The 13,525-nt window shown below is 45.4% G+C and overlaps 1 protein-coding gene across 1 annotated transcript in view; it reads left to right on the top strand.

Moving 5' to 3' along the window:
* The window catches only part of CAMTA2 (calmodulin binding transcription activator 2), a 177,413-nt gene that overhangs the window by 37,276 nt on the left and 126,612 nt on the right, over positions 1-13,525 (top strand). The window contains 4 exon segments of the mRNA XM_030187287.1: positions 923-990; positions 1,321-1,405; positions 1,407-1,457; positions 12,248-12,319. Of these exon segments, the coding sequence (XP_030043147.1) occupies positions 923-990; positions 1,321-1,405; positions 1,407-1,457; positions 12,248-12,319 (276 nt within the window).

Genomic DNA, 13,525 nt, shown 5'->3' with positions numbered 1-13,525 from the left:
CAACAGTGGGTTTGGCCATTCAGTCCTCCAGAATTTCTTTGGAGATTAGATTCCAGCTGCAGCTCACCCTGCCCCAGGCCCATTTCTTTCAGTTCCAGACTGTCTTTTAAATAAAAAACGGCTTGTTGCAAAAAAAAACAAAAAACCAAACCAACTAATCACTGTTCTAGTTTTCTATCCTTTTTTTTCTTCTGTTGAAGGCAACCTGTGGCTAGGGTGTCCCATGTTATGAGCATTTGATAGTCTTGTTGTCTTCAGAGAAAACCAAGTTATTTATTTTGTAGCAAGTGTTCTCTGTGGACAGCAGGATGCAAATCTTAACATACCCTTCAACCTTCTTATGGAGTTGTATTCCTTTATAAGCCAAAGTATGGACTGAAAAGATCCTGCATGATAGAGGTAGGTGGGAAGTGGCACACTTGCGTGGTTAGCCTGTTAAATGCTTCTACAAACTTAAGGTGGAGTAGCATTTTCCACACCAGGTTCTGTTGACAATGTCACTCATTTTGTGAGTACTTGTGTTCTACTGTCCACAGGGAATACCTGCTATAGGCAAATAGCTTGGTTTAACTGTTTTTGTTTGGTTGTTTTTTTTTTTTTTTTCTCCATTGCCTCCCCTGGGAGTCTGTCCTCATTCTCCACTCTTTTTTTCCCCATATTGTTGAATGATGGTCTTGAGTCAGCCCCCCCCCCCCCCCCCACCAAGGAGCCTCATCCCATGACCTCTTATGTTTGTTTGGATTTCTTGACCACTGTGTGTGTTGTCTGTATATATGTACAATATGCATGTCTATATGTATATTTTTGTGTGTGTATATAGGGAATGGCTTTAATCTTTACCATATGTTATGTGTGACTCTTAAAGAGTAGGGGAACAGAGATGCTGAATCTGTCTGCATCTCCTTTTTTCCCTGTCATGCAGGAGATTGCGTCTTACCTAATAACCTTTGAGAAGCATGAGGAATGGCTTTCCTGCTCACCCAAAACCAGGTGAGACTGCAAGAGGTTCTAGCCACAGGTTACTACTGAGGACAGAGGGCTATACCTTGGGTGTGCCTCTGCTTCAGATGCAAGAGGTTACTTGGGTACCATCAAGGGCCTCTGTGTGTGGTTTAGATGACACTTCTAGTCCGCAGCCAGTGGAGATTATTGGGAAGAACAAGGGCCTCAACACTGGTTTATGTGAGAATACAAAGAAGGCACCAGAGAATACTGGGGACAAAGAGGGACTGTGGCTTGGTAATAAGCAAAACTTTGTTCTCACAGAAATCTCACCTGCCTTCTGTGATAGGATCTCTGCTCTGTCTCCTTTCCCTCCAGGCCTCAGAATGGATCCATGATTCTCTACAACCGTAAGAAGGTGAAATATCGCAAGGATGGTTATTGCTGGAAAAAACGCAAGGATGGGCAAGACCACTCGCGAGGACCATATGAAGCTAAAAGTGCAAGGCATGGAGGTAAAGAGATACTGCCTGAGACATGCTCATCAGGAGCATAGCCGTGCCCGTTATAGGGACTCCTAAAGACATACGGTTGAGATGCAAAAGAACTTGTGGTATTACCATGTTAAAAAAAAAAATCCAGGCTACTTGAACCTAATTTTAGACGTATAAATTGTTATGTAGCCAAAATTATCCTTCCAAAAAGAAGACAGGATTTGGGGTGTTAGTAGTTCCGGGGCAGCAACATAGACGTGTAACCTATGTATCAATGTCAATTATTTAATTGCCATACATAAAAATTATCTACGGGCGCGCACAGTAGCAGGCGTAACTTGAACTAGTCAACTTATATGTGAGTATTCAGTGGTGCCACCTAAATGAATAGGATTACTAATCATATAAATGATTTGAAACCATTTGAATTAGACATTTCAAATTATACATTGACTGTGCAGCTGGATATTGACTAATACTGTGTCCATCAAGCTCAGTATCTTGACGATAGCAAATCCTGGTCACCTGGGAGTACCCAGAAGATCATAATGGGAAAGTCTGTTCAAGACACCCAAGTCTCTTCCACTGAAAAGTAAGAGACTTGGGTGTCTCCAATCTATCTGACTTATAATTGTTTACGGAGATGTCATCCAGAAATTTAACTTTTTTTTTCTTTCCTTTTTTTAAAACTTGACTGAGACTACTCTTTTAGTGACAATATTGCATTCTCCGAAGACAAGCAGGCTAATATTCTCGCATGTGGTAACGCAGCCCGCGTTGCCCCATCCTGAGCTTGTAACAAGATTTGCAGAGCCCTTTGGAGCGCGAGTTGCGCTCCACTGCGCAAGCACGAGTGCCTTCCCACCCACCATGAGAGCAAAGGACCAACAGTTTCTTTTTTTTTCCGTAGTGAGGAGAGGACGTGTTTTTTGTCTTCTCTCCTCACAGCCTCTGGTTCGGTTTTAGCAGTGCTTCTTTTTGTGCCTTCTTTTCTTATTTGGGTTCATTTTCTTCCCATTTGTTATTTCTGTTGTTTTTTCCTCTCTTTACTGTGCTCAGCAGCCCCTATGTGGACCTGAGCCCGGGTCGGGTTGCTTCCCTCTTTTTGCAGCCGATGCCCTTCCCTTCTGCTGTGGAGTGCAGGTTGAGCCCGCCATTTTCTCCACTAGTATGGCACTCGCGGCAGGGTACAGAGCTGCTCCCTTTGTGGGGGTCCCTCTTCTCCTTGCTTCTGGAGAGCCCGCTGGCACATCCGTGTTGCTGACCCGGTCCAGGCGGCAGCCGTGGCCACCATTGTCTCCTTTTTCTTTGAAAGTTCCCAGTCGCTTCAGCGCAAATTTCCGATGCTTTCGGACTATTTTTTTTTTTTGTTACATTTGTACCTCGCGCTTTCCCACTCATGGCAGGCTCAATTTTTTGGCACTGCATCAAGCTTCGAGGTCTGCGGTGTTGGCAGTGACATTGGCGGTTGGCGTCAGCATCAGTTGCATTGACATGACTGGTGGAACTTCGCATCTCCTCGTTGGTACCGAGAATTATGGATTCCTGCATCAGAAGTATTGCCATTGATCTCCCTTGATACACAGTGCCAGACACTCCAGGGCACACGGCATCCAGCAGCTGCCCCTGTATGGGTCTCTGATCATCAAGAACAGATTCCTTGCTCCCTGAGCTGCTGGTGAATGACGTGCATTGGCGTCGAGGGTGCTTGCACCTGCCATGCTCCTCCTCTCAGCCCCCCGCTGGTGCTGCATTGATGCCTGTGTCTGTCGGCATCGATATAGGGAATTTTGTCAGAGTCGAGGCTGCAGCCCACTCTTTGGTGCCCCTCTCAGGATCATAGTTCAGGCAGCCTCGGTATCGGCTTTTCTCTTTACTGATGCCTCGATTTTCCTGATGTTGTCCTTTATATGGGCGCATCCAGGTCTTGCTCATTGAGCTTCTGGCTGGAAAGGTAATTAGTAATGAAGGTGTTTGCGCCTACCATGCCTCTCGACTCAGTCCTAAATGGCCCTCAGCCTGTTGTGAGGCCTCCGATGCTGATGTGTCATGTGGTGTCACATGTGGCGTCAGCATCGACCACCGCTTGTGTCAGTTGACGTCAGTGCCTGGAGTTTTCGTGGGAGTCGAGGCTGTAGTCCATTCCCTGATGCACTCCTGGCATCATGGCTCCTCAGGGTTCAGGCAGGCTCAGTCTCAGCCTGCTCATATGGAGTTTCTGGCTGACACCGATGAGGGGTGTATGGGAGTCATCTGATGATCCCAGGTATGTTTTGAAGATGAACTTCTGGGTAATACTGGCCCCTCTCCTTCATAGGAATGGAGGATATCTCCATATGGGAGCCTTTCCTTCCCTCCTTTTGTCAAGGCCTGGTTGCTGCCATTCCAGTTCCTCTGGAGGTGGATTGTTTCAACCAGGACTGAGCTCTTAGAGACCTTGGACTACGTCTCCTCCTTGAGGAGCTGTGATATTCCTGTTCCACCTCTCTTACTGATGTTCTCAAATGGAATTGAAAGCCCACTCTGTTGGCTTCACTCTTCCCCTATGAGCATCTCCTCTATTCACTGATTTTGGAACTCCTTGGCTTTCATAGGCCTTAATTGCCTCATCACTCCATAGTGCTTGACTCTACACTCAGGAGAGCCAGGATTTATAGTAACTATGCTTCGGTGTTTTCTGGCAGGAATGCTAGACCTCTGAATTTCTTTGGGCACACAATTTGACATCATTCTTACAGGTCCTGGTATTTGTTCTGTTTTAGGCCCTGGTATTTGTTCTGCTTTCTCTCCCAGCAGAATAGGCCAGGTCCCTTTCCTGGATGGTTGAGCTTCAGAGGGCATGTCGCATGTTCTTGGCCCAGAAGCGCTCATGACACTTTTGCTGTGATTTCCAGGATATATACCCATACTGTGGTTGCGTGTCTCTGACCTGTAGGTTCAGCAGGAACTAATGCCTGTCACGGGCAAACCGTTTTAGAGAGCAGATGGGAGGAGGTTGCTACCCTCATCCATATATAGATGCCTCACTTCTCCTGGAAGTTTTCCCACAACTTCTTCCGCCTTTAGTAGATGTTTTTGGCAGGTCACGGAGAGCTTATTTATTTAACACATTTATACCCCACATTTTTCCACTTAGTTGCAGGCTCAATGTGGTTTACAAAATACCGTAGAGGCAGGCTCCAGTTCGATAAAATACAAATACACAATATAGTAGTAGGCATATAAGAAACATAAATAAAGCAACAAAGAAATAAAAGTGGTGATAAAAGTCCAATACAGTTCCTGCCATGCGCTGGTATAAGGGTATGCCACTTCTCGCTAGCCTTAGTGGTCTCAGTCCCGTCAACTGCATGCATCTCAGCCCTGGATACTGTTAGAGATCTCCCTGGCCACCAGTCCCTCCGGACCCATAGCGTTGGCCCAGAATTTCAGCCCGCTTCCAGTAAGGCCACCAGCCCCTCTCGGGAACATATACCCCATTTGACCTCCTCCCCCTGGAGTGAGTAAAGGGCCTCCGGGCTCTTAGGCCCTTCCCCTCATTGTAATCCACACATAGAGGAAGAAAAAGAAAACAGACATATGGTAATCCTCTGTGCAAGGTTCTTTTTACTTTCATGCAGTTCCCCTCCCATTTCGGAAGGTTGCCAGAACAAAGCAGTTAATAACAGCAACAATTCTCACTTCTTAGATCCCCAAACAATGAGCCTGGAAAGAAAGAAAGAGAAAAAAACCCAAACCCACAGCTCAAACCTTCTCCTCCTTCCTTTCTCCCACAGGACAGCAGTTCAAAAGCACTGCTGTTTCTCCAGCTCCCAAAAATAGTTCAAATGAAATTTAGGGAATCAAACACATCCCCCCCCCCCACACACACACACTTAAACAGTGCAACGTAAATCATTGCCATTCAAAGCAGTGTAGTTCAAAGCCTCCTGCAGTTCACAGCATTGCAGTTCAAAACCCTTGTGGTTCAAATCACTGTAGTTCAAACATTGCGGTTCAAAAATATTGCACTTTCAACATTGCAGTTCAAAACCCTTGTAGTTTAAATCACTGTAGTTCAAACATTGCGGTTCAAAATATTGTACTTCAACATTGCAGTTCAAAACCCTTGTAGTTTGAAATCACTGTAGTTTCAACATTGCAGTTCAAAATATGGCCTCCACCACCTTACTCCTCCTCTCTAGCTCTTCTCCACGAGCCAGGGGAAGTAGCAGGGTCCCCTCCCCTTTACCTGTCAGCCATGATTTCTGACAACCGCCCGCTTCGACCCTGTGGTAGCCAGCCCTAACTCTCCCTCTCTCACCTCCTTCCTTGGAGTAACCACCTCCTCCCCCCTCAGAGCCCGGCCCTCACACCACGCTATTACTTGCTGGCCCAGTTCCTTTCCCTGGCTTTAGCCAGCACTGCGATATCCATGGGGCTCTCCACCTCTTTCTCCTTCCTTTTCCTCTTCTTCCTCTGTCCCTTTCCATTCCATGGGCTCCTCACCCACCCTTGTCCCACCTGTACTTCATCCTCCTGATTAGAGTTCACTCCCATTCTCCTCCCATTCCCCGAATTTCAGGGCTGGGTATTTCAAACTACCCTCCCTGAACTTCTCCTTAACCCTCCTCCGGGGCTGTTGGGTATGTGAGTCCTGGACTCTATCAGAGCTTCTGCAGTGGCTTCTGGAAATTGTAGTCACAGCTTTTAGTGTGTCTTTCCCCAAAGGGCTGCTGGGATTGGTAATTTCTACCTTTCCTCCTGTTCCCAGGGACAAATGCTTTCTCATCACATTCCTCCTCCTCACAATACCTCTTCAGTCACAGCAGCGGGTGACTTTCCTATTATCTCCAGGGGAACATGCCTGCCGTGTCTGTCCCTGTTGACCTACTGGTCGGGGGGAAACTGCAGGGTTTCGGATCAGCCTAGCAGCCAATCACTTGTCTGCTGATGGTGACTCACATCGGCTCTCACCAGAAACAGCTCCTTGTGGAGACACTACTTGTCTTTCTAAAGGCCCATATAGTTGAATCTGTACTACCAGGGGAGAAAGGCTTGGCTTTTGTTCCAGGTCCTTCTCGTTAGCAGCGAAGGACAGGAGAATGTGTTTCTCTCCTGGGCCTAACAGCCCTAACAACTTTCTTGTCAAAGTATACTGCAAGATGGTTTCTCTGATCACCCTACTCTCCATGGTTCAGGGCAATATTTCCTTTACTTTTTGGACGTACCGGATGTGTATACCCAAGAAAATTCTTCGATTTTTCACAGGAGGCATTCTACTTCCAGTACCGCAAGCTGCTTTTTGGCCTTGTGTCAGTTCCCAAGGTATTCACTCAGAGACTAGCTGTGCGTGCAGCGCTTACATGTTTTCCTATCTGGACGATCGACTTCTGCAGTGTACGTCAACGATTGCTACTTGGCAGTTCATATGGATAACTCCTCGGTCTTTGGACCGACTGGGGTTTGTTTTACTATACCCTTAATTCATCTTGTTTCCTGTCTTCCATTTTGTGATCATTAGCATTTTGCTACATACTCATTAGGCCAGAACATTTCTTCCTGTGGTCACTCTTCTTGCTGTTGCTGCTTAGGTTCCAGTCTGCCAGCAGGTTGCACTTCACCATATAACACTCGTGCCTTGTTTTCACATGACACCTGCCCAGTAGACCCCTACTTTCTTAGTGGTATCAAACCCTAAAGACCCTGAGTGATGTCATCCAACTATCCCCACAGCTCTTTACTATCTGTTTAGATGAACTTTACGATCCACTGGGATTCTGGAACTTGACAGTAACTGCAGCCAATCTAAGTTGGGAAGCTCCTTTGGACGGGCTTCATAGTCAAGCTGCTTGGTAACCTAGGATACCAACTTAACTTTTTGGAATTTTGAGAGGTCTGAAACGCTCTAAGTTTTCAGTGTTAGGCTGTTCAGCCATTTTGTACTTGTTCCCACGACTAGTCAGGTTGGCATGTGCTACTCTGACAAGCAGGAGGGCACCTGACTACACCCTCTCTGTCAGAGGGCCATCTGGATATAGTGGGGGGCTGTCGTTCGAGACTGCTCCTCAGAGCCACTCAAGTTGCAACCACATCCAGCAACCTGGTCATCAGAATCTGCAAAGCCATGCATCCACACAAGTGTTTTTTTTTTTCAAATGGATGCATCGTCTTCTAACTGTGCAACACCCCTTTGTTGGATCTGTTGACAAATCACATCAATCGTGCTGTTCCTCAGTTCTGTTCTAGTTTCTAGGCTCATAACAGCCTACCATTGATTCCCTTTTCCTCCTTCCTTGGGGAACAGTTGTTTTCTGTATATGTATTCTCTCATCTCTCGCATAGGGAGGCTTCTACTGCTGTGCAGGCAGGGCTGTGAATCCAGGATTCTAGTCATTCCTTACTGGGCCCAACATATCTAGTTTCCTCTACTTCTGCACTCTCCTTCCAAGGATTGTAGAGCTTTGAATATTTTCTAACCCTCATCACGAAAAATGAGTTTTCTTCTACATCCCCTTCTCCTGTCTGTAGACCTCATGGACTGGATGTTCAGGGCGTCACGTAAGCTTCCTTGCATTTTCCTGAGGGCGTCTCCTTGGTCTTGTTGTTTTTCTGAAAAACTTCCACTAGTTTTATAGTGATTCAGGTATGTCGGTTACTGTGTGGGGAAGGGAGGGTCCTACACCTCCTTCTTATCAAGCACAACCATATATGCCTATACCGTCTCCTCTTTTTCTGAGTTTCTTTTGAAACCTCACTTGGGTGAGTTCACCACTGTATATTCAGTGCTTCTCGTTGTCGTGTGAGGGATATTTCCATCTCTTGACAGCCTCTAGTTGTTTGATTCATGACAATGTTTTTTTTTTTTTTAATTATTTCTTTATTGTTTCAAAATAAACATTTATATAATATAAATGCAGGAAAATCAAGAAAAAATAAAGGAAAAAATATTTTGTCCTTTACATCAAGGAACAAATAAGAAATTATATTGTTACTTCGTCCACAATAGTATGGTCAAGACACAAGGAAATTGTACATTGAAATTTAAAAGTAAACTATTTAAACTGTGAGGGCAGAGACCATTCCTAGCTTGCGGTTTCAGCTCCCTACTGGGGTGACCAGGCCTCTTTCACCTCCACTCTCTTTAGCAACTATAAACTGACGCAGTTTATCTGGTTTGAAAAATACATAATATACAGCATTTAAAGAAATTATACATCTGCAGGCAAATTTCAGTTTAAAGGTACCGCCTAGGGAGAGAACCCGAGACCTAAGTCCTAGAAATTCTCTCCTCCTCCTCTGAGTATTTTTACTAAGGTCAGGAAAAATGTGTATTTTTGATCCGAAAAACTGGGTTGAGATATTTCTGAAGTAAAGTCTGAAAACATGGTTTCTATCAGTCTCGAATGCAAAGGTAGCAAGGAGAGTTGTGCGCTCCGTTATTATTTCTAAAGATGTTTCTACAAGTTGTGATACATTCAATTCTGGAGCTTCTGTTCGAGCTGTATTAGCTCCTGTAATGTAAAAGCTTTTATAATTGGAGGCATAAGCTTCTTTAGGAATACCAAGCACTTCAATGAAGTACTTTTTTAACATTTCTATTGGTGATATTAAGGGAGTCTTTGGAAAATTTAGGAATCTCAGGTTGTTACGCCTGAGCTGGTTGTCAAGAAAATCAATTTTCCTTTGAGTTAAGTCTTTATCTGTTACCGTTTTAGCAACAACTGTCTGTAAAGTCTTTATCTCATGCAAATTTGACTCGCATTTCCTTTCCTGCTCCTGAGCCTTCGATTCCATTGTTTGCTGAAATATTTTCAAATCTTTGACTTCAGAGTTAAAGGAATTAGTTAATTGTAGTAGAGATGAATTGATGGTCTGAATCACCTCCCAGAGGGCCTCCAAAGTGACTGCTGCAGGTTACTCCTCACGCCGAGCACACTGAGCGGGGTTTCCTGGCAGGGGGAGGGCGGGGAGTCAATGCCTCCTGTCCTCTCTCCAGATGACGTTCCTCCCGGAGTTGAGAACCCAATAGGGCCGCCGCTGACCTCCAGAAAACTTGTCTGGGGTTCTCCCATTGTTCTCTTCTCACCGCTCGGTTTCGGCGGTGCAGCCTGAAGAGGCGGACTTAAAGACGCCGCCTCTAAGCTAAGATCCCCCTGTTGATCTGGGGATCCAACCAAAGCTGGTGCCAGGGCTACCGATGCACGGAGGCCAAAAGATTTCAGGGTCGGCTGCCGGAGCGTCGGATTTCCGCCAGGGCTGACGGTGGCTTTTGCCCCGACTTTCCCTTTTCTCTTCACCATAATATCAGGTGAGAGAAAATACGCGCTGCTGGAGCGAAGCCTGGAGCTTGAGAGCCGACGTGTAACGCTCCCTTACACGGACGCCATCTTGCCTGTTGTTTCAACCTCATGACGATGGTTTTTATCACATTCCCAGTCACACCTTTATCTCTGTTATGGGACCTTTTGAGCTGTTCGTTTTTCCTGCCTCTTGACGTCCTTTGCCTGGGCGGTCTTGTTTCCAGTGGCTGTTCCTTTGTCTTGCAGGGTCAGTGAGTTTTGGGCCCTTGTGGCTTTTCCACCTTACCCTAATTAGAGTATTTCTCTGCACACACCCTCAATTCCTGCTTCATGTTGTTCAGCGGTTTTTATCTCTATTGGCTGCCTGTCTTGCTTACGTCCTTTCCCACGGTCTCATTCCCCTAGTGAGCGCGCACTGCACAACTTGGACTACAGGCGGGTTTTGTCTTTCTGCTTGTACTGACCTAAGTACCAAGGGAAGTTTTTCCAAACTTTTTGTTTCCATTCATCCCAACTGGATGTAGGCTGTCAGTGGGAGAAGTACAATTTCTTATTGGCTACCAACATATTTTCTTCTCCTTATGCCCAGTCTGGGCTGCCCAGGAGGCTTCTCTAACCGGTTCGTGATGTCTGAGCTCCTACTCTGTTGTTAGTCTCCATTGGGGGCTTATGTTAGACTGCCATGAAGTCTTTATTCCACACATTCATATATCTTTACTGTTACAGGTGCATTCTTTCATCAGCATGCCTGGCGTAACAATCGATTTCAGTAGATGGTAGTTTGGGTTTTAGAATCTAACTCCACCCGCCTATTTTTATTTTTTTTTATTTTGTCCCAGGCTACACTTTTGACGATTTGCATCTGGATTCAGGTTTATCTATGTTCTGACCTCACCATGGCGAGGTGTACCTTTGTCATTAACTGTGGGTTTCAGTGAGCCTGGTAGCTAGGGATTTGCCCCATGTCAGAATATTAACCTGCTTGTCCTTGGAGAAAGCAAAGATACTTACCTGTAGCAGGTATTCTCTGGGGACAGCAGGCTGTATATTCTCACATACCCTTCTACCTCCCCTTGGAGTTGTTTCTATTTTGTAGTATGCTATAGTATAGAATTGTTGGTCCCTTGCTCTCGTGGTGGGCAGGAAGGCACTCACGCATGCGTGGTAGAGCGTGACTCGCTTTCCAAAGAGCTCTGTGAAAGCTTGTTACAAGCTTTAGACTGGGGCAACGCAGGCTGCGTTGCTCAGAAGTGAGAATATATAGTCTGCTGTCCTCAGAGGATACCTGGTAAAGGTAAGTATCTTTGCTTTAACTAAAACTTTCTTCTATTTTGTTTTAAATCTATTACTAGTTTCGGGCCAAAGTTAAAAAAAAAAAAAGGGGGGTGGGTAGGAATGACCAATGAGATGAGTCAAGATAAAAGCACAAGTCCTTTATTCATATATACATCAGCGTTTGCTTGAAGAGAGCACATAAAGGAAAAGAAACAAGCATCACTTGAAAGTGGACTCAACACCATCTGTATTTTGACTTATGTCTGTTTCAGGAGTCTAAAACTAGGATCAATGTAAGATTGTGCTGAAAGGAGACGAACGACGCTTGAGACCTGGCAGCGATGCTTTTAGCCATGTCCCAGACACTCTGCTCTCTCAATATACCACTCTGGCATAGGCTCCTCTCCCTTTTCATGAGGGACGGTATCTCCTAGTCCAACAATCTGCTTAAAACCGGGAGATACTGCTTCTTCTGAGCAGGGAGAGGAACTTCTGCCAGAGTGATATTTCGAAAGCAGAGTGGACATGGCTAAAGAGACAATCTCACACTGATCCTGGCTTTGAACTCCTGATGAAGGCATAGGCTGAAACATGGACTGTATTGAATTCACTTTCAAGTGAAGTTTGCTACTTTGTCTTCAAATAAATGCTGGTGTATATATAAATAAAGGACTTGTGCTTTTATCTTGACTCATGGCACTAGTCATTCCCACCCCTCCCCCCCCCTTTTTTTTTTACTTTGATATTTGTGAAATTGTTTTTATGTTTTTTGTTGGACAAGTTTCAGGCCCCAAGATCATTATGTGCCCGCTGCTAGGATATGGGCCACAAGAGTGCTATCATTCATACTGGTGGGACACAGGGCTTGGTTCTTTTGTACACTCCCATTTGATGGGTCTTGGACCTGATGAATGCTGCTGTGTATGTTTTCTGATGGCACACATGTCTTAAGAGCATTGCTTTGCTTACTGGTGAGATTCTCCTGAGAACATTTATATAAATTCTGATAGGCTGTGGGAATGCGCCTGTAATTTCTTTCAAGCTATGGGCCATGGGAGGCACCCCTGTAATGACAGATGGACCCTGGGAGCTCACTTTTCACATCAGATGCATGCACTTTCAGTTCCTTTTTTATGAAGCTGAAATTTACAGTTATTAATTTTGCTTTCTCTCTTTCTTTCTCCCACTCTTTATTTCTTCTCCCTACTTCCTTTCTGGCTGCTGTTCCCACGGCCTTGCCCCTTCTATTCTTAGTGTCTCTATGGCTGCTATGTCCATTCTTCCATTGTCCCCACATTCCACCGACGCTGCTACTGGCTGCTGCAGGTAAGAATTGAAAGAGATAAAACATTCCCAGGAGGGTTGTATCTTCACCAGTTAGAGCAGTATAACTAGGCTGCCTTAGCTGTCTATGATCTGCTCTGCTTTTTTTATCATCACTGTTATAACAGCATAATGCAGTCAGGCTACATTCTATGTGTGTACATGTGGGTGTGTTTCTCCAGGGACAAGCAGGCATTCTCACGTGTGGATGACGTCATCCACGGAGCCTGGTGCGGACATTTCTCAAGAACTCTTTCACTTTAAATCTTTGAGACAGTGCCCCCAGCATGCATGCACGGGTGCCTTCCTGCCCGATTCTTGAGCATGGGACCAGTATCATTTTTCACGGGGCAGAGAGGTTGGTTTTAATCTCTCTTCAGTGCGCCAAGCTTTTGCCTTTTGGTGCCTTCACTTTTTTGGAATAGTATTTTTTCTGCATATTTTTCTTTTCTGTGTTAATTTTGTTCAATTTAATCTTTTTTTCAAATTTTTCATTTTTCAGCCTTTTGGGGCCTCTGTGCCCTTAGTTTGCCTGGGGAGCATCAACCATTTTCGGGTACATGGCTACTCAAGCTCCTCAGGCTGTAGAGCCTTCCGACCTTGCATCGACCATTTTTTCCCTGCATGTCAACCAGGGAGCCGAGTGGCTTTAAGATGTGCCTCTCCTGCACATGCAAGCGAGGACCCTTAAAGCTGCAGAGTTTAGCGTGAAAATGTTTTTGTTCTGCATTCACGTTGAGCATGGCAGGGAATTCAGCACTTGACGCAGGACCTGCGTTGGCATCAGCATTGGGTGTACTAACACAACATCGAAGTGGTTTGACGTCAGGCTTGGTACCGTGACTGTGTAAGGATTCTACATCCTATTCGTCAGTGCTGTACGCATGGAGGGACCTACAGCGTAAAAAACCTAAGAAGCATTGCCATCGTTCTTTATCCAGGCACTCTACCAACACCTCCCCTGAATCAACGTCCTTGATGCACAGAAAGCGTCTGTAGCTCAGTGACCGCTCTCTTTCTCTCCAACTTATTTCTCATTGAGAGCCTTCAAGGTAACTCGGGCTGCATCGACACCACTTTCTCAGCTGGTACCGATGCTGGTTTAAAAAACAGTCTTACATTGATTGGAAGCCAGTGCAGCATTTGGAGCAGTGGTTGTTGCTCTTTCGTATTTCGACTTTTTAAATATCAGTCTTGCTGTTGTGTTTT

This window comes from Microcaecilia unicolor, chromosome 14 (assembly GCF_901765095.1).
Source record: "Microcaecilia unicolor chromosome 14, aMicUni1.1, whole genome shotgun sequence".
Taxonomy (NCBI): Eukaryota; Metazoa; Chordata; class Amphibia; order Gymnophiona; family Siphonopidae; genus Microcaecilia; species Microcaecilia unicolor.
This window is presented reverse-complemented; position numbering and strand designations above follow the sequence as displayed.